Below are 19,480 nucleotides of genomic sequence, written 5' to 3' on the forward strand. Positions count from 1 at the left end.
CATTTCTATCTCATCTCTTCCTTTCTTAACTGTTAATTGTTGAGCCTCATCTACCTCTAACCTTGGCATATTCAAGTCTTCCATAAACATCTTCATATGTGCTTTTTCTCGAGTTCCCCACTTCTTTGCTTTACACAAATTTTCATAAAATTTACAAAATATATTTAATACTGCTACAGGATTTATTTTCTTGTTATAGTCTCCCCAAGTTTGGCAACAATACCTTTTCTACTTTCTGTTGCCCAAGTCATTGTGCCAAGTTTCCCAAGTTTTTTTAGCACTCTAACTGCGTCTGTTCTTTTTCTGTGAGATTCCCCTTATTCTGTAATAATCTAACTCATCAGCCCTTCTAAATAATTCTTTTTACTTCTTAAAAATATCTCATTGTCTTTTATTTCCCTGTTTTTAAACTAAACTTTCACCTTATCCCATTCACTAAATGTCAACTTCTGGAGTACTGTCCATCTTCCCTAAGAACGCCAGAATAATTTCCACTACCAATTCCTTAAATTCCTCTCTTTTTATCAGGTAGGTGGGGCAGCACAATTGGTTCATATTTACTTCATTACCCTTCTTTTTTTCCAACGTAATTACTGATGCATGTTCTGAAATAGTTACTGGATGTGTGTCAAAGTTCAATTAAATGCACAGGTTCCTGTAAAATATAATATCGCTTTACTCTAGCATTTATTTTACCTTGGGGAATAATGAACGTAAATTCTCTCAGTTTCTACTACTGAATTAATGACTTTCATATCAAATGTTTTCATACATTTCTTCAGAGACCTACCTTCTTTTGCAATATTTCCCCTTCTAGACCCTTCAGATATATCCTTAGAGTTGCAAATCAAATTCCAGTCGTCCCCACCTATAAGTAATAACTCCCTGCTGCAAGATGATTTCTCCCAAAACTTTTAAGCTCCATAACAACAGTTTTCAGTGGCATATAAATACATGCCACAATAATCCTCATCTTTTGTAAGTATCCCCTTACTAACATGTATCTGCCATCTTTTTTCCCCTTCTATCACTACTGGAGCTCTTGTAGCAATTAAATACGCCTCTTTTCATTTGGCCTTGATATTTTGCTGCAGATCCATCCGGAAATCCTTTATCAAATTCACAACTGTTTTTTTCCCAAATGCATCTCATGTAGCACTGCAATTTGTACTCTGCATTTCTTAATATAAAAAAGAAATATTCTTTCCTTTTTGTCTATAGCTGTGAGACCATTCACATTTCAAGATAATATGGAAAGCAGTGTCATTGTGATAAGTCACTACTCCTATCTATTATACATATCTTTTTAAATGTCTAGTTATAGCTTTTGCAATACATGCACGCACTAATGTTTGGAAGGTTAATCCTTTATACAGGTTGATCACCAACAGTGGAACCTATGTCACATTTAATAAGACTTTCTGTTTTAATGAAAACCCTCAAAACAAACCACCAAAAAAATAAACAAATAAATACATACAATACCCCCAGAACTTGTTAAGTTAATGCAAAAATGCAAGGCTACATACATCTTCATATAATGAGGTCTAACCTTCCTAATAAGAACTGTAGCAGACAGATGGCTGCAAACGCAGGCCTTCACCAAAAATTTATGTTATTTATGCCAAGACCCATGTTATTGCCTGTGCTTTTATTTACACTAAATCGGGGTTTGTTCTTTTATTTCCCTCCCAGATGTGAAAAACAACTTGCATGCTTTTCAGACAACATTAACTTTTAGCCTTGAAGAAATTGGTGTTTTCGCTTTTACTGCCCAATTAGCATCTTGTTTCCATGGAAACACAACAAAAAATGTAGTCCTTAGTTGCTGGCTACTAAAGAAAAGCTGAAATATTTACTGCTTATGGAAGCTTTTCATTGTATTGTGTGCTGTTATTTAATTTTTCCACTTAAAGTTAGTTACTTAGATTACACCAATGTTCTTAATCCAGATGTTCACCTATGCAAAAGAGAAAACACAACAGCTGTATATAATTTGTGTGTATTTTTGCAACCCATCCCCCACCTCAGTAACTATAGCCTATTAATTTAAACAAGCTTATTTTTTTTTCTTTTTGCATTGTAATGCCTGCATTTCTGAACATAAAAAAAATTGAGAAAAAAGTCATCCAATTAATCTCTCTCAAAAAGAACTAAAAATGGTTTACTATAAAACATGCAATTTATATTGTGAAAAGTTTCACAGAAATACTGTTAAGAACACAAATTGTGCTACTTAGGGGAGAGGAAGGAAAAAAGTTAACCAAGTGTCCTTCCAAACATTAATGACATGAAGGGAGGCAAATGCCTTTCAATTCCCCACAACTTTAGCAAAGTCTACAAATGTCCATCTTCCACTTTTTTCTTACACAGATGTATTTCACAAATGAGAGTTATGCTTGCAGTCTCACATTCATTTACTAATTTCCATGTTGATGGTCTTATTCCTGTTCATCTCCAGCGCCAGATTCTGGTTCAATTCTAAGGTACTCCTGATTCATCTTGTCAACTCCTGTTTCTCAAGCATTTTCCTTTGGAACAGTGGAGAAGTGTTCACTGTCAGTGTCTCAGTGTGCTGCATCATCAGAAGAATAAGAAGCAGAGTCCCCTTCTGCTTGATGGCTCACTTTTTTGTTGGACAAACTTTTGTATTTCCTCCTTTGCCTGTTCTGCATCAAAAATTACTTTGATTCTCTAGGAAAAATATTCTGAAGACAGCTTGATACAGCAGCTTGAATCTCACACCTGCTTCTTTACATTCCCTGATTGCTGGTATAAAAGTTTGTCTTGTGTACAGTGAATAATCTTTTTACACAAACACTCCATCTCCAGCTTTTAATACTTTGCCCTTTTAAAACAAACAGTTTTGTCAGGATCAACTCTTTCTGCTGGTAGATTTGCTTCTTTACTAATACAGGTATTGGCTGCTTCATAATGGCCAGATTTGAACACACACAGTGTGCCTTTTCAATTAACAATTCTTGCTGTGGAACACCAGTCCAGCTGCTTATTTGTGCCTTCATAAAATACATTTTAGTCTCCCTGGTACAGTAGAAAATCTCAGACTTTCCCTACATGCTCGTTCCTCTAATTCTACCATTTTTTTTAAAACATCTCCTCTTGAACAGTCTCATACTCAACCAGCCTTTTCTTCATTTTGATCTCTGATTTTTGCTGTTTTATCAGTGCATCTGAATATCTATTTAAACCTTCTTCCATGTTTTCCAGCCCTTTGAGTTGATATACTTTTTCACGGTTTTACTTATTTTACTCAGCTCTGAGCATATTTAATCTATTTTTTCCTTGAGATTACTGGACACCATGTCTTGTACCAAAGCTGGAGCTTGAACTGCTCCTTGCTGAAAACTAGGCGACTAAGAATACGTTTGCTAGTCGATTTTCTTTCAGGCTCTTTTAGTTTCTTCTTTGCTGGCATTTAAGTTTTTTTCCACACTGGGAAGGCTGAAGTTAAGTTGTTAATCAGTATGCAGCCATCTTGGCAGACCTCAATAAATTTTGTTGTTCGTAAATCAGCAGGGATTTTCATAAATTCGTAATTCTCATTGCTCAGAAAATGCATGTCTATGCAATACCTGAACAGCTACTGCTGTTCTGTTTAAACTTTTAAGTGCATTAGAGTTGTCTAGCACTTAAGGCTCTCAGCTAATGGAGTGCTTCCCACTTAATGGGTTTGAAGCTTTCCATTCACCTCGCTCAGGCAGTACTCCAGGGTTTACCCCTGGAAATGTGGCACCTTTATCAAATGGGCTTACCTGGTTAACATGTTAAAAAACAGTACTTAAAATTTGTCTGTTTTAGGGTCCAACAATTTCTGGCTTTGTCCAGAATTCTTGAGCAAAGAAACTAATAGTTATTTTGTTCTGCTCCTTGTAAAATATGTGACTTTTTGGGAAATTGTTGTAGACTGAGGTCACTAAATGTCATGTCAGTTTCAGATTTTCTGTCCTTTAACAATATTTGCATTATAGGTTCATAGGTTTATACTAGGCTATCTGCCCTAAGGCATTTATAAGCCTAGCCCAAAGTTTTGTGGCTTACGCCACCCCTTATATGAAAAAATTCTGTGCCCATTAATTTGTTGTGCCTCTGTCCAGCAGTGACACAGAGATGATTCCAGGGGTAAACCTACGATCTCCCATCCACAGGTCAAGATTTCTCTTGAACAGAGCCAGCGAGGTGCTCTGCCTCACATGGACCGGGATTTTATTCCACAGCATAGGGAGTCTCTGAGTGATAAATCTATCCCTCCAGCATGGCTCTGGCACCAGTTATCCATTTCTGTGAGGCCCTTATGGAGGATATCTGTGTCAGATGTGTTTTCGACTATGGCGCCCAGTTTGCAGTCATCTGCAAACTTTGTCAGCCATAACCCTCCTGTGTTTGCTTGTACTTCAGAAAAGTAGATGCCGAACAAGAGTGGACCCAGGACTGAGCCCTGTGGGACACCACTTGTGACAGGCTTTGAGTCTGACATGGCTCCAGCAACTCTGACCCTGTGGGTTCTGTCACTTAGCCAGTTTGCAACCCATCTTGTGATGTATGGGTTTACATTCAAGCTGATGAGTTTTTCGATGATACCTGAGTGGGGTATTGTGTCAAGGCCTTTGCCAGGTCGAGGTAGGCTGTATGGACTGCCTTTCCTCATCAATGGCCTTGGTGACAGTCTCGAAAAGTCAACCAAGTTTAAGAGGCAGGATCTGCCTTTGACAAAGCCAAACTGGGTTGGATCCAAAGTCTGCAAGTTCCCTATGTCTTTATTTATGAGTTCCATTATGATCCTCTCCATGGCTTTGCAGATAAGGCTTGTCAAGCTAATGGGGCGGTAATTTCCAGGGTCTGTGGAGGCACCGCCTTATGAAGTGGGACCACAGTCGCCGCCACTCCTTGGGTACGATCCTGAGGTGAGGCTAAGATTAAACAGCTGTCCTAACTGTGGGTTTAATTCCTCGTTGAGTTCGTGAAGCACACAGCCGGGACACCATCCGTCCCATGGATGCTGTGTTTTTGCCTTAGTGAGGGCAGTTCTCACCTGGGCGTTGGAGATGTTTGGGGGGCTACAATCCTCTGGAATAGATATCTCTCCTTTTGGGGGGGAGGGGGGGTGAGAAGTTTGCACTGAACCTGTCCGCCAGTATGTTGGCAATGTGTGTAGGTTCAGTAATTTTCACATCATTTTGAACTAATTCTGAGCATATCTGGGAGTTTCCTCCTAGGTTTCTATCATAGCTAAAGAAGGCCTTATGATTCTCTTTAGAGTCCTTGGCGATTTTTCTCTCAAAATTTGCCTTGGATGATTTTATGAGAGCTCTTAGTTTTTTACTTATAATGATCAAAGGTGTCTTACCTTTCAAGGATTTTGCTCTATCTTGTAGTAGCTTCCTCCTTTTGTTGTAGAGCTTGTTTATGGCTGGGGTCCACCAGACTGGACGCTTGCCTTTGGTACAGAGAGTCTTAGTTTTGTTTGGGATTGCCTGATCCATGCAGTCCTGTAGGTGCTGGTAGAAGGCATTTGTAAGTGATTCAGCGGTTTGAGTAATGTTTACCACTGGCTCAGGGGCCTTAAAGGAGACCACACTAGTTTTTAGAAGTGTGAAATCGGCTTTTGAGAAGTTTTTCACTGTGGTCTTTTTTGTTTCAGGTGGCGGCGGCATGAGGACCTCCAGCGAGATTAGTTTATGATCTGATCTCACCAGTGAGGGGTATACTTCCGGTGTTGAACATTTTGATCCCATGTTCGTGATGATGAGATCAAGTATGTTTTCTCCTCTTGTGGGGATGGTGACTAGTTGTTCCATGGCATTTGAGTTTATGAACTCCAGGAATCTTTGGGTTAGAGTGTTCGGGCTTGAGTAGTGTTCCCAGTCTATATTAGGGTAGTTGAAGTCACCTAGTATGATGGTGTTTGGAGATACATTTATCCCCTCCAATGTTTTCAGGAAGGCCATGTGAGGTTCCTGAGTTTGAGAGGGTGGCCTGTAACATGCTACAAATTGCAGAGCAGTCTTGCCTATGGTTAATTGCACCTGGATGGTCTCCGATGCATCGTGCGTTGCCACCAATCTTGAGGTGTGGGTGTCCTTTATGAATATGGACACCCCCCCTCCTTTCTTGGTGTTGTCCGGATTTTGGGGCTGGAACGCGTGATATGAGGTGAAATTTGTTAGTGCTGGGGTGCTCTCAGGAGCCTTGAACCAGGTTTCTGTCACAGCACAGACATCGATGTTCTCCATATTGAGAAGGGCCTCGAGTGCGTGCATCTTGAGATTGAGACTTCTGGCATTGAGCAGCATTACCCTTAGTTTTTTTCCTTTTTGGTGTTCTAGGGTGGTAGGTTTAGAATTTGAGCCTTGCCTAAAAAAGGCACTATGGGGGTGGCAAGAGCCTTTGCCAATATCCGGAAGCCCAGGGGTGACAGGTGCAAGCCGCCCTCATGAAGCAGCGTGGCTTGTCCAGCATGTCATCCCAGACAAACAGACATTGGATCCCCTTTGAATGACACCAGAATTTAAGCCAATTATTAAAGCTGATCATCTTATCACTGTATTGTGGCATCATTCTAGGTGAAGGTAGGATACTGCTCAAGGTCAGGGTCATACCTGCCTGGGCTACATAATCAGAGAGCTCCTCGATGTCCCTTTCATGTAGTCCAAGGAGGTACGCCTCAGGTCGCTGACACCAGCGTGGACAATGACTGAGTCGCACTTGTACCTGCTGTTGAGAGACCTGAGTGCTTGCGTTATGTGGCGGATTCTAGCGCCCGACAGGCAGCTTACTGTGACCTTCTCTTTACTCAGTCTGGTGAGCGGACGCCAGTGTGTCTGACTATGGAATCACCAATGACAAGTGTGTCTGGCATTTTGTTTGGCCTTAAGGGCTGTGACTGTTTGACACTCTGACTGTGTGGTCTATGTGTTGGGTCGTGAGGTGGTAGTTGTTTGGGTGTCTGCTTTGGTGGCCTCTGCTGTTTTGGTAAATTTTTGATCAGAGCCTCCGAGTATGTCTTTGTGTGAGTATGTGTATGATTTGAAGTTGTGATGGTACCATGTGTGACTGGGTATGTATTGTGTGTGGTTACCTTCTCCTCCTGTCTGGTCTTGCCAGTCCTATGTTGAGAGAGCTCAGCCTCCAGTTTGGCCGTATAGTTGCATCTCTCGCATGTATTTGTGTTTTGTGGGAGAAGGAGAGGATTGTTCAGGTACATGAGGCAATTGTAACATTGCCTCAATATTCCCAGGTTCACCAGTTGAGCTGGAGAGGACACTAGCAACTGATCCCTCGACATACTAGAAGTAGTAGATAGAGACTTTCAAAGGACTCGGGGGGAAGTGGGTTTTAGGCTGGTGGGGTACTATCTATAATAAGAGTGCTTTATCAAGGTGCAAGTACTGTAGGAGTAAGTGCTAGGCTTTACAGATAGAGAATAGTCTACTTGGGAATCAAGTAGAGATGAACTTTTCAGTTATAGGATATGCTGGTTAGATCAGCAGTACAGCTCGAGGAAGGTAGTTCTAAGGGAAAATTGGAAGAGTGGAATTTAGATGGCCCAAATAGTTTAACCTTGTTTAACCGCCGCTGCTCTTGTGTGCAACAGTGAACTCCAGCTAAATCAAGGCTTACGCTGCTTAGCGTGTTTTATAGCAGGGGCTGAAGGGAGCTAGGAATTGGCCCAAACGACCAATGGACTACTAGTTTCTGGCTGAAACTTCACCAAAGCGGACAGAAAGGCTGCTCAGTGCTTCCCACTCCCACTGGTAAGCAAAGAAACTTCCCTCCTTCCTAATAAGGCAATGGATCAGTAACAGGAACTAAAAACAAAGCCCAGGGATCAGCAACTCTGAAACTGGACTACTCTAGTTCAGTAAGGGAAAACAAGAGATTTTTTTTGTTTTATTACAGAGACAAGGAAAAAAGACAGTAAATGCTATAAATGCTGTAAATCGGCTAGCGACTTTAGTGTGTAGCCTACAGAGACAATTTGCAACAATTAGTAACTTAAAGTGCAATAAACAGTGTAAAATGCAGAAATCACTTAAAGTAGCAGTAAAACAGGCGAAATGCAGTCACTAGCTTAAATAACAGTGGGAAAGCCCAAAAAAATACTTATATCTGGTAGAAAGTCACTCTTTTAGCTCTCTGCTGCTTGGATCACTCTGCAGGCCACCACGAGGATCTGTGCTGAGTTGGTACAAGCTGGAAAACGCATGTTTAGCGTGTTTTATAGCAGGGGGCTGAAAGGAGCTAGGAATTGGCCCAAAACGACCAATGGACTACTAGTTTCTGGCTGAAACTTCACCAAATCGGACAGAAAGGCTGCTCAGTGCTTCCCACTCCCACTGGTAAGCAAAGAAACTTCCCTCCTCCCTAATAAGGCAATGGATCAGTAACAGGAACTAAAAACAAAGCCCAGGGATCAGTAACTCTGAAACTGGACTACTCTAGTTCAGTAAGGCGGGAAAACAAGAGAATTTTTTTTTTTTTTTTGTTTTTTACAGAGACAAGGAAAAAAACAGACAGTAAATGCTGTAAATGCTGTAAATCGGCTAGCGCACTTTAGTGTGTAGCCTACAGAAACAATTTGCAACAATTAGTAACTTAAAGTGCAATAAACAGTGTAAAATGCAGAAATCACTTAAAGTAGCAGTAGTGTATGTCTATAATGGCTAAAAGACTGGCACAGCTGTTGCCAAAACTGATAGATATGGATCAGTGTTTGTGGTGGGAGGCAAACGTTTGACAATATTAATAGAATAATTGATCCAGAGGCAATTGGAATGTAAGAAAATGCTACTGTTGGTGGGTCTTGACAGAGTAAGCTGTGATTTGATGAATAGGGCAATGGAATTTTTTGAAATTTCTGATGCAATAATAAGGTTAATTAGGAGGATGTATGAGGGACTGCAGACAAAAATCAAAGTGAGAGGGTTCCTCTCTGCTAAGTTGAGTCTGTGTAGAGTAACCTGGCATGTCTGTTCTGTCTCCCCTTTATCTGCATTCAAATTAGAACCTTTGGCAAAGAAAATAAGGGACTCCTATTCAAGGATATAATTGGTATGGTATTCCAGAAAAGTTAGCTTTATTTGGAGGTTATATTATTTTCAACTTGATAGAACCAAAAAAGGGCATGTCAGTGTTGTGGAACATTCTGAGACAGTTTCATGTTTTTTTTAGGATGTAAAATTAATGAAGAAAAACCAAGGCTATAGCTGTAAACTATGTACCCACACATGCATTGGTTCAGCAATACCCATCTTTATGGGGACATAACAAAATGGAGTATTTAGGAGTATGGGTTAAAAAGGTTTCTATTATGGCAGCATACAATATATGGGAAGAGACTAAAAAGATAATACAAGAACTATGAAACCTGAAGTTCTTGTTTTGGATATGGATTACAAGACACAAGCACTAAAAATGTTTAGTCCCTACAGTTTTATACACAGGTTAGATGTATTTTTATCAAACAAAGGAGAAGTTGTGGATGGTAATAAAGAGTTGAAGGATTTTATCTGGGAGGGGAAGCGGGCAAAAGTCAAGTGGATACGTTGATCCTTCCAATAGAACACAGGTTTAGGATTACCTGATTTGAAGGGATAAGTTACAGCTACACAGTTAAGGATCTTACATAATTCAAGCAAAAAGCTACAATTCAAAAGTCGAAAGGGATGATAATGGGCGGGGGGCTAAGTCAAGAAAAAAGGAAAGTGTGATTTTTTTGGAAGCAGATCCTTAAGGAGAATAACAGTCATACAGAATAGTATATTCATAAAGTAGCAGAAAGTATGCAAAGAACTTAAGACAGCATGGGAATGGAGAAAGGAGATTCTGCCGTTAAGGATGATTGTAATTAGGGGTATAGAGAATAGGCAAGAAGGGGGACTGGTGGAAACTGGCAAAGGAACCACGGTTTTGGAAATAAATAGAGATAAGTAACAGAATGGGAAGAGGCTAAGAAAACATTCGGACTGCTGGCTAGAGATTGACTTCCCTATCAGGGATTGCCATCAGTGTATAGGCAAACAAAAAGGGATAGGGGCATCCTAAATAAAAGACCTCCACTGGTTTAGTTTTTAATTAAATCTAAATCTAGAGCAGATGCTGCTGTTAAAGGGTTAATTAGTAGGGCTTATGATATATTGCATGATAACTCTAGGAATCGGTCAAAGAAGGTCTGTAAAGATTGTGAAGAGTTTGGATAAGCAATTCGCAAAGTACCAATGGGAGGACATATGTATGGCTTCCAAATAAGCAACAAAATTTAGAAGATTTCATAGGTACATAGGATTTTTAGGATTTTGCCTGTAAATGTTTGTATGGGTACTTTTATAACCCAAGCAGACTTCAAAGAATTTTTCGTTTAAGCAGATGAAAAATGTTGGAGGTGTAATGCGGAAGAAAGAGGTACCTAGGAGCATATGTTCTCAGAGTTGGCAAACTTTAATATATTAAAAATAATGAGCAAGGCCAGTAAGTGAGACCCAAACGTTTTAATGAAAAACGTTCAAAAAACAATACAAGCTCCAATGATGGGAAAAGTTTTGAAATGATTCATTGTGGTCTCATTTTTTTATATCACAAAAATCTGGCATTTTAACAGAGGTGTGTACACTTTTTATATCCGCTGTAGTTCTAAATGTTCTTTTTGTTTCTCATATGTAAAAAAAAGATTACGTAGGTTCATAGGTAAGTACTAGGCTACCTGCCCAAGGGCATTTATAAGCCTAGCTTGAATGTGTTGGCTTTCGCCACCCCCTTAGATTAGTTCCCTGTGCCTCTGACCAGCAGAGCTATTAGCTCCCTGCGCCACTGTCCAGCAGAGCCACTGCAGTGATCCCGGGGTAGCACTTTGAGGCATATACTACCCCTTCTGTACTACAACTATATAACTCCTTGGGTGTATAAATCATATTATTAATTCTGTCAAAAAATTTAACTACATGTGTACAACCAGAGCAATGCTTAAAAGGAATAGTACCAACTTCTCTCACATCCATGTTCCTATATAGAACCGGTGTGGTATAATTAAGCAATAACTGATGACGTGGTGTGGTATGTTGAAGATTTACCCACAGTTGGTGTGGTTTAATCACGAGGGCGAAGCCAGAGTGATTAAATAAAGTCAACCATAAATTTCAATATACCACAACCACGGAGTCGGTTATTGCTATTATACAATGACATTATTTAAGAAAAAAAATACTTACTTTTCTTAAGTAAAGTCTTTGTATAACAGCACATTACTGTTCTTCCACAGCTGGTGGTATACTGCTGCCTTGTTTTGATGTACTGCGCATGCGTATGGGACTTGCGTTCCCATGCATACCAGTACATCAATGCTTTGAAAAGGAAGCAACGGAGAAATGAAAGTCTCCGTTGCTCCATTTTTTTTTGTACTTGCGTATTATTGCAACCAGATTTTCGTGGTTGCGAGATCCACATACCTCCACAGAATCAAGTGCATGAAACACTTCTAACTGTTATTGTACTTCCTTCCAACTGCCCAAAAACTTGACATTACTTTTAGGAACAGGGACAATTTGAGAAACCCTCTCCCTGTCTTGCGTGCATTGCAGACGCACACTTGAGTTGTAATGCCTGCAATTGTCCTGTCGGTTGGGTTCTTAAGTGTGTGTAATATAAGTACATAAGTGTGTGTAATGCCCCACTTTGGATGGTGAATTAAATACAAGCTCAGATGCTGTTTCTCTCACCGGTGTATTTGCACCCACTGTAAGATTTGGATTGTGTGGGGAAGATGCATGAAAACTCGAATGGAAGCGTTTCCCTAAACAGCCAATTTCTGATATCCTTGTCATGAAGAAATACCAGCTATGCATGATGATAGGGCAGACCTAATTATAATTCAAAATGTTATTCTAATTTCTCCGGACTGCCCCAAAATTTACATTACTTTTAGGAACAGGGACAATTTGTAATGTAAAGTTTTTTGGGCAGTCCGAAGGAATTACACTAATAATTTGAATCAATTTCATATGTCCGTGTTTTTCTTCAGCATTCCTTCCTCCCTGCCAATTGAAGCGGGAAGACGGCTTGCAGGATTATTTCTCTTCCTGAATGTAAGCCAAACTGATTTCTCATCAGTAAGGAGTTAAAAATAACACCCTATGGTGTTTCCTGCACCGGTTTTCATTGCCGCATGTGAATTTCACAACCAAAATTCTGGTTGCAATAATACGCAAGTACCTTTTTTTTTAAAAAAAAAGTTTGAGATACTTTAAGGGTAGGACAGAGAGACAGAATGGAGGAAATGCAAAGAAAATGAGGTACGTGTCTTTAGTTTTAAGTAAGTTACCTGATTTTCTTTGTATTTCTTCCATGCTGCCTCTCGGGTATGTCCGAAGTACGGACTACAGTTTTTTTTTTTTAATTTTTTTGTTGAAAAAACAATAGCTTTTGGAATATACAAACGGAAAAAAATCTGGGTGACCAGACCTTTTTCCATTGGTATATTCTGGGATTTACAACGGGGACGCTGGTTGGGCTGGCCAGTCAGCATGCAGGTTTTTGAATACTAATGGCCAGTCATTGTGTAATAACTATGAACCAACATGTCCTTCACATTATAGCCCCTCTTATAAGAAAAACAACTAAACTCTTATCTTGAAATAAAAAGTCCCAGTAATATTTAATGATATTAGAAATAATATCAGCAAAAAATAGTACACTCTGCAACAAATTGCATAATTTTATTTTCTTTATTTTCAGATCCACCTCTAATATTATACCACTTATTATTTCTGGCCATATCATGCCTGTCATCCTTGGCTAGCTGATTAGTGGATGCTTTATAATTTGCGTCCTGAATACAAGAGCTATCCCAGCCCTGTTGTGTACATTGATCACACGTCTTTTTAAACTCTACCTCAAGAACCTTTTGTTCATTACAAAGTCTTTTTATATGGAATAATTCACCATAAGGTAAAGATTTCATCAAATGGGGGGGGGGGGTGACTGCTCCCATCATGCAAAATGTGGTTGCTGCCCAAAGGTTTCCTATGTACTCTAGTTTTCACCCTCACATTTACAACACCTTCCAGTTCTAGATCTAAAAAAGATGACCTTCCTACCTCTTTGTACTCCAGCAAAACATAAACCAAATTGATTATGTAAATCACCCAAAAAAAAATCGGTAACCTTGACATCCCCCCATCACATAAAGATATTAAATCATCAGTGTGTCTATAATGTCGAACAACATGGTTTTCATAAAACCCAATATGATGAAGAAGTTGTAACTCAAAATACCCATGACAGGTTGGTATACTTGGGGGCAAAATATGCCCCCATGGCAGTGCCCTTCACTTGCCTATAAATTCTACCATTGAACTGAAAAAAATATTAGTAAAACAAAACCATAACTAACTGAAAGTTAGACAAGGGATTATCGCCTAAGAAATATCTCAGGGTCTTCATACCGCATTTATGTTGTATTAGTATAAAGGCTACAAACCTCAATCACTAGCCAGAATTTCCCTGTTGACCAATTTTATTTTTATATTTTCCAAAAAATCAAAACTGTCTCATATACAAGAAGCTAACCTTTCTACATAAGGTAATAAATAATGATGCAATAGCAAGCCCATGTTATTCAATAAATAGTTACTGGCTGAAACTATGGGCCTCCCTTGAGGTGGAAACAGGTTCTTGTGTACCTTAGGTAAACAGTAAAATTTCACCATTGTACATCCATTAATATTTCTTTTCAACATCCACTTTAGACAGGTAGCCCAGTCTATCACCTTTTTGTATTGACTCAGTAAAACTAGCCTTTGTTTGATTATACTGACACATTTGCAACCTTATATGTATCAGTATCATTTAGATGTTCATAACACATTTTTTCATACTGTAAATAATGCATTACCAAAGTCTTATTCCCCTTATCTGATGGCTTTGTTACTAACTCATGCCATTGGCTTAGGTTCTTCAGAGCCAACCATTCACATTTAGTTAAGTTATATTTCACATCACATTTTTTTAATTTAAAAATCCTTAAAGACTTTTTCTGTTGCATAATTTAGCACAGCTAAATTTTTTTTAATATATGTTCATGCATAAATGATGGAATAAAATCACTTTTATACAACATACCATCATTATTCAATAAACAGTATGCAGTCACTGAATCCTCTTCCCAAGAAGAATCGCAAGGAAAAAAATGTCATTACTGTTATCCACATTTCCTTCTAACGTGCTTCTGGTTGAGATTCCACATTACAATGAGAAAAATAAAACAGTAAGTGCAGTCAGTCTGCCTTGTCTTAAATTAGTTTCCTGATTAAAAGAGTGCCCACCCCTTTGCTGTCACTTTTTATTCGCATCAGCCTGAAGGGCTGAACCATTGCTATAATCATTAATGGTCCTTTTTTAATTTTTTCATTTTCCGTTCTATTAACTCTTTGGAGAAATCCTTCAAACTATTATTAATGTCATTTTAAAGCTTGTTCAAAGCGGGGCAGAGGCACTTTGCTAGTAAGAGTAGTACAAACGGAGGAAATCTCCTTCCTAAGCATGCATTTTGGTACATCCCATTCAATCAGAATGTTAACCCACTCAGTCACACAACAATGTGCTGCTGCTTTCCAGCGTATCTCAAATTTTGTTCAGCATTAGCAGGGTCAAAAGGTGTTGAAGGATTTTTATACACCTGTAGACCCCTTGGTGTTATGTTTAATTCATTATATCTCTTTAAACTGGTAAAATTATAAAAAAAACCTGAGGTTTCTTTATGCAGTAAACGCTCCAGTCCATCTAAAGCCATTTTACCTCAGCAGAAAGATGTTCATCTGGTCTCTGTCCCACTGATTCAAAAGGATCCATCATCTCCAATTACGACCATCTACCCAAACGCCTTTCCCCAAGTATGTAAAAGGACACCATTTCTAGAGTTACTTCCCCAGTCTGTCACTTGTTCTGCAGCCGCAGCATATACTGTTCCATAGTTCTCTGTGTGGCATCATCACCCTCATCTCAAAAAAACATGAGGTATATTAAGCGAAGGGTCACTGGTCATGAAATCTAGTATCCCAAAACAACACAGCAAAAAGGTATAAATAACGATCAAGGCCAGTAAAAGAGACCCAAACTAGAAGCTACTTTTTAAAGAGAGTTTATTTTGAAATATGGTACACTGACCCCAATGGCCTAAATTTAGAATCCAATTGGAAAGTGTTTCTATAAAGTATAGGGTTCTTGAACTGAATTTTTTTTTACTTGTTTGTTTAATTGAAGTGGATTTTTTTAATGCAGTGATATATTTAATTGTTTGCCGATGATGAGCTTTTTGACTCTTGAAAAGGCCTTTTTGGCCGAGACACTGGAGCTTGTATTAGTTTTTGTACATTTTACATTAAAGTTTGGGTCTCTTTTAATGGCCTTTGTCATTATTTTATACATTTTGGCTGTGTTGTTTAGTGAAACTTTAATATATTCCCTACAGAGTACCGTTGTCAGGAGTACTAATACTGAACAAGCGAGTGTAACTAAATAAATTATTGTTCTGAGCTGGGATTACAGGATCTGAGTTGCCTAGATACAGTAAAGCCATGTATTTAAGTCTGGTGACTGCCAAAAAAGCAGTTCCTAGAAAATGGCAATCAAAGTCTAAACCAACCATACTTGAAGTAGTGAATATTGTAATAGAGGTAAAAGAAGAGGAAGTGGGAGAAAAGGTGTGGAGTAAATTGCACACAAAAATAGAAATTGTGAGAACTGTACATGCAGAAAAAAATGTTCTATAGGAGGAATGAGGTTTTAAGAGAAGGCAGGAATTGAATAATTTTATGTAATGTTGGTCTGATTACACATCACATATATTTTGTACAGTATAATGTTTATAAATGTGAACCTAATGTGGTTTAATTATTTTTATATAAATGTAAGTTTGTCTATGATTCAAGTAATTCTATAGAGGTAGTTTTTTGCTTAAAAAAAGAGAGGGAGAGAGGCTACAAGCTATTAATGAGCAGAGAACGAGGTTTGATTCTTTCTACTTCCATATTGATCTGTTGTGCGACTCTGAGAAAGTCACTTAACCAGACAGCTTTTACTGATTTGAAGCATTTTATACATGTACATATACACATACTTTACTATGTTTTTCAGGCTGTTCTGTAGTTCAAGAACTCTCTTAACCCCTGCAGCAAAAACCCATGGTCACTTAACTCCATACACAGATTTCAAAATGTCTGTGCTTCAGAAAAGCTTGTGTATATACATGGAAGCACTTAACTCCATACATCGTACATACTTAAGGAGAGGTTTGCTAGGAAAAAGTAAAGTAGTACGCCCAGAGTAAAATAATCACTGGTACACCCAGAGTAAAATAATCACTGGGGCACTTTGTGGGGGGGGGGGGCTTTGGGGTAAGACACATCCCTCCCCCACCACCAGTGCTTGCATGTTTGGAGGAAACTGGAAGTACCCTGAGAAAACTCATTCAGACAGTGAGAAAATGTGGACTGTGCATACCACGTGACCAGAAGTTTGGATTGCATACTAAATCCTGGGGATGTGAAGTAGCAGTCTTTCCACTTAGCCACCATGCTCCTATATTTTAGTCTGAAGTGAAGATCTTCTTCATGGGAGGTAGAATTGTGATTAGTGCCGGAATGAATTATTTGTAGATATGGCAGTTTCAATGTACCAAGTCTTTTTACACTTGTATGAAGAAACATTGATGCCAAGTTATGATAGGGTTGGGTATGATTTCAGTGCATCAAGTTATGAATTTGTCTTCCTAAAGGAAAAAGAAAAGGATCTCTGATTACGGATTTAAACTGCTAACATGATTGAGATAAGGAGAGAGAAAATTGTCATTATTTGCAGGTTGAAGTAGTAACCATTCCTTCGGCTCCTGAAAACAAAAAATAATTCAGGACTCTGCCACTGTATTGTTGAATGCTGGTTACTAAAGGAATAATCCTCCTGTCTTTGCCTTATGGCACCCCCCCATTAAAAATACCAGTTAAATTAACACAAAGTTTGATATAAACAAAATAAATAGATGAATCCACAATGTCCACATTCTGGAGTGCATCACTGAGATTGTGCAGAGTTTGAGTAGTGAAGTTAAATATTTTTTTTGGGGTGTGTTAGGATCTGTCACAATTGTGTGATGTGTTCTGACTAATAACTCACAGAACTTTTCATTCTCCCTTAATTTTATTTTTCTGTATTGCAGGTATTGTAAAAATTGGATTATGAGCATCATGTTATGAGGTACCATGCTGATCACAACCTACATTGCCTTCTTTGGTCTCCTGGCACTGTGCTTGGGATTGGAGTTCTCCGCCTGTCGGACCAAGACCAAGAGTAGCTCTTGCAGCAATTCTGTTTTCCTCAGTTTCCAATTAGAATATTACCAGGTTTACTTTCTGGCATTGACTGCTGACTGGCTGCAAGGCCCGTATCTCTACAAGCTCTACCAGCATTACCAGTTTCTTGAGTCCCAAATTGCAATAATTTTTGTTTGTGGCTTTGCCTCAAGTGTGTTTTTTGGGTTGATTTCCACTTCATTAGCGGACTGGGTAGGACGTAAAAAATCCTGTATTCTGTTTTCACTAACATATTCAATATGTTGCTTGACAAAACTTTCTCAGGACTACTTTGTTCTAATCGTTGGAAGGATTCTTGGAGGTCTGTCAACATCTCTTCTCTTCACTGCTTTTGAGGCCTGGTATATCCATGAGCACACACAAAGGCATGACTTCCCAACAGAATGGATTACCTTGACTGCTTCACAAGCTTCTTTTTGGAATCATATTATTGCAATTGGAGCTGGAGTCATTGCAAATATTTTTGCTGAGTGGTTTGGACTAGGTCCAGTTGCACCTTTCATGGTCTCGATCCCATTTCTCATGTTGACTGGAGTTTTCATTATGCGAAGCTGGAATGAAAATTATGGTAATCCAAGGATTAGGTTTGCCAAAATGTGCACAGATGGCCTGAAGTGCCTTATTTCAGACCGGCGTGTCTTGCTTCTTGGCACAATTCAAGCTTTGTTTGAAAGTGTTGTGTACATCTTCATATTTCTATGGACACCAGTTCTAGATCCTTACGGTCCACCTTTAGGAATTGTGTTTTCCAGTTTTATGGCAGCCAGTATGATTGGGTCTTCATTATATCGTATAGCCACCTCAAAAAAGTACCATCTTCAGCCAATGCACATTTTATCTCTCTCAGTCCTGATGGTCTTTTTTTCATTGTTCATGTTGACTTTTTCAACCAACCCTGGCCAGGAAAACCCTTCAGAGTCTTTTCTTGCCTTTTTGCTCATTGAGCTTGCTTGTGGGCTTTACTTCCCAGCCATGGGCTTTCTACGAAGGAAAGTGATACCAGAGACAAGTCAGGTTGGTGTGATGAACTGGTTCAGAGTTCCTTTAAATCTGCTAGCTTGCCTTGGTCTACTTATTCTACATGACAGTGACAAGACGGGCACCAGGAACATGTTTGCCATCTGTGCAGCCTTGATGGTAATGGCATTGCTGGCTGTTGTGAGTTTGTTTACAGTTGTCCGCAATAACACAGAGCTGAAAGTGACAGTCCCTGAAGAGCAGACAGAAGCTTCTGACGTGGACAGCCATTAAAGATGATACCATCTTTTTGTCATTCCTTACCTTATGGTGGTCAGACTGCATTGCACACAGTAAAATTGTACATTTGAATATGAATAGGGCATATATACAAATGACTCTTCTATCGTGCACAATAAATTTGTAGTCTGTTAGAACGAGATTGTGCATTCTGAATATGGTTTCTTGTTGATTTTACATGGACAGTCATCTTGTAAAATTGTGAATGCTTGCCTTTTGTGTTCCTCGGGCATGGTTTGTTTAGTTTACTGTGGAATTCTGAATATTTTTTTATTAAACTTCTTGTTGAAAGTTTAGTCCTGTATCTACAAACTCACAAACATGCGTAACAGCGGAGAGCTGTATACAGATTTTGCAGCAGAAGGGTACCACGTTAAGAGTTTTTCAGTAATAGTTCAGCTTAGTATGTACATGTGCAACTGTACAGTTTTTTATTAAATAATTTGTCGAAATTTGAGTCCTCTATCTGTACACTTGCAAGTATGCCTAACAGAGCTGTATACAAAGAGTTTGTACCAGAAAGATATTACTTCATAATTAGTAAGCAAACATTCAACTAAATACTTGTATGTGTAGTGATACATATTCTGTGAGTGACATGTTAAATGATACATTGATTGTTGTAAATTAGTTTGTAATTTCAAGAAACATCCACTTAAGATGTGCGTGAAACTTGGAATGTCTTAAGAGGTCCATTCTCTCTAACATCTGGACTAAGGCTGCAGGCGTTGAGAATGTTCAGCAGGTAACACTTATCTAAGCTGCCAACCACTTTTCCTGTTTTCCGCTCACATAACACACAACCCCATCTTTCCAGATCTTTATTGATTACCATTTTTCATAGGGTC

General features: G+C 38.9%; 1 protein-coding gene across 3 annotated transcripts in view; it reads left to right on the forward strand.

The window, feature by feature from the left end:
* The window catches only part of MFSD5 (major facilitator superfamily domain containing 5), a 39,661-nt gene extending 20,577 nt beyond the window's left edge, over window positions 1-19,084 (forward strand). For all 3 annotated transcript variants that reach the window (XM_044083889.1, XM_044083890.1, XM_044083891.1), the window contains exon 2: window positions 17,222-19,084. In XM_044083889.1, the coding sequence (XP_043939824.1) occupies window positions 17,265-18,626 (1,362 nt within the window). In that variant the 5' untranslated portion in view covers window positions 17,222-17,264 and the 3' untranslated portion in view covers window positions 18,627-19,084. The remainder of the gene's footprint in view (window positions 1-17,221) is intronic.
* The last annotated feature ends 396 nt before the right edge of the window (window positions 19,085-19,480 follow it).

The sequence above is a fragment of the Protopterus annectens genome, chromosome 9.part0 (genome assembly GCF_019279795.1).
Source record: "Protopterus annectens isolate FY-2018-M chromosome 9.part0, PAN1.0, whole genome shotgun sequence".
Classification (NCBI taxonomy): Eukaryota; Metazoa; Chordata; order Ceratodontiformes; family Protopteridae; genus Protopterus; species Protopterus annectens.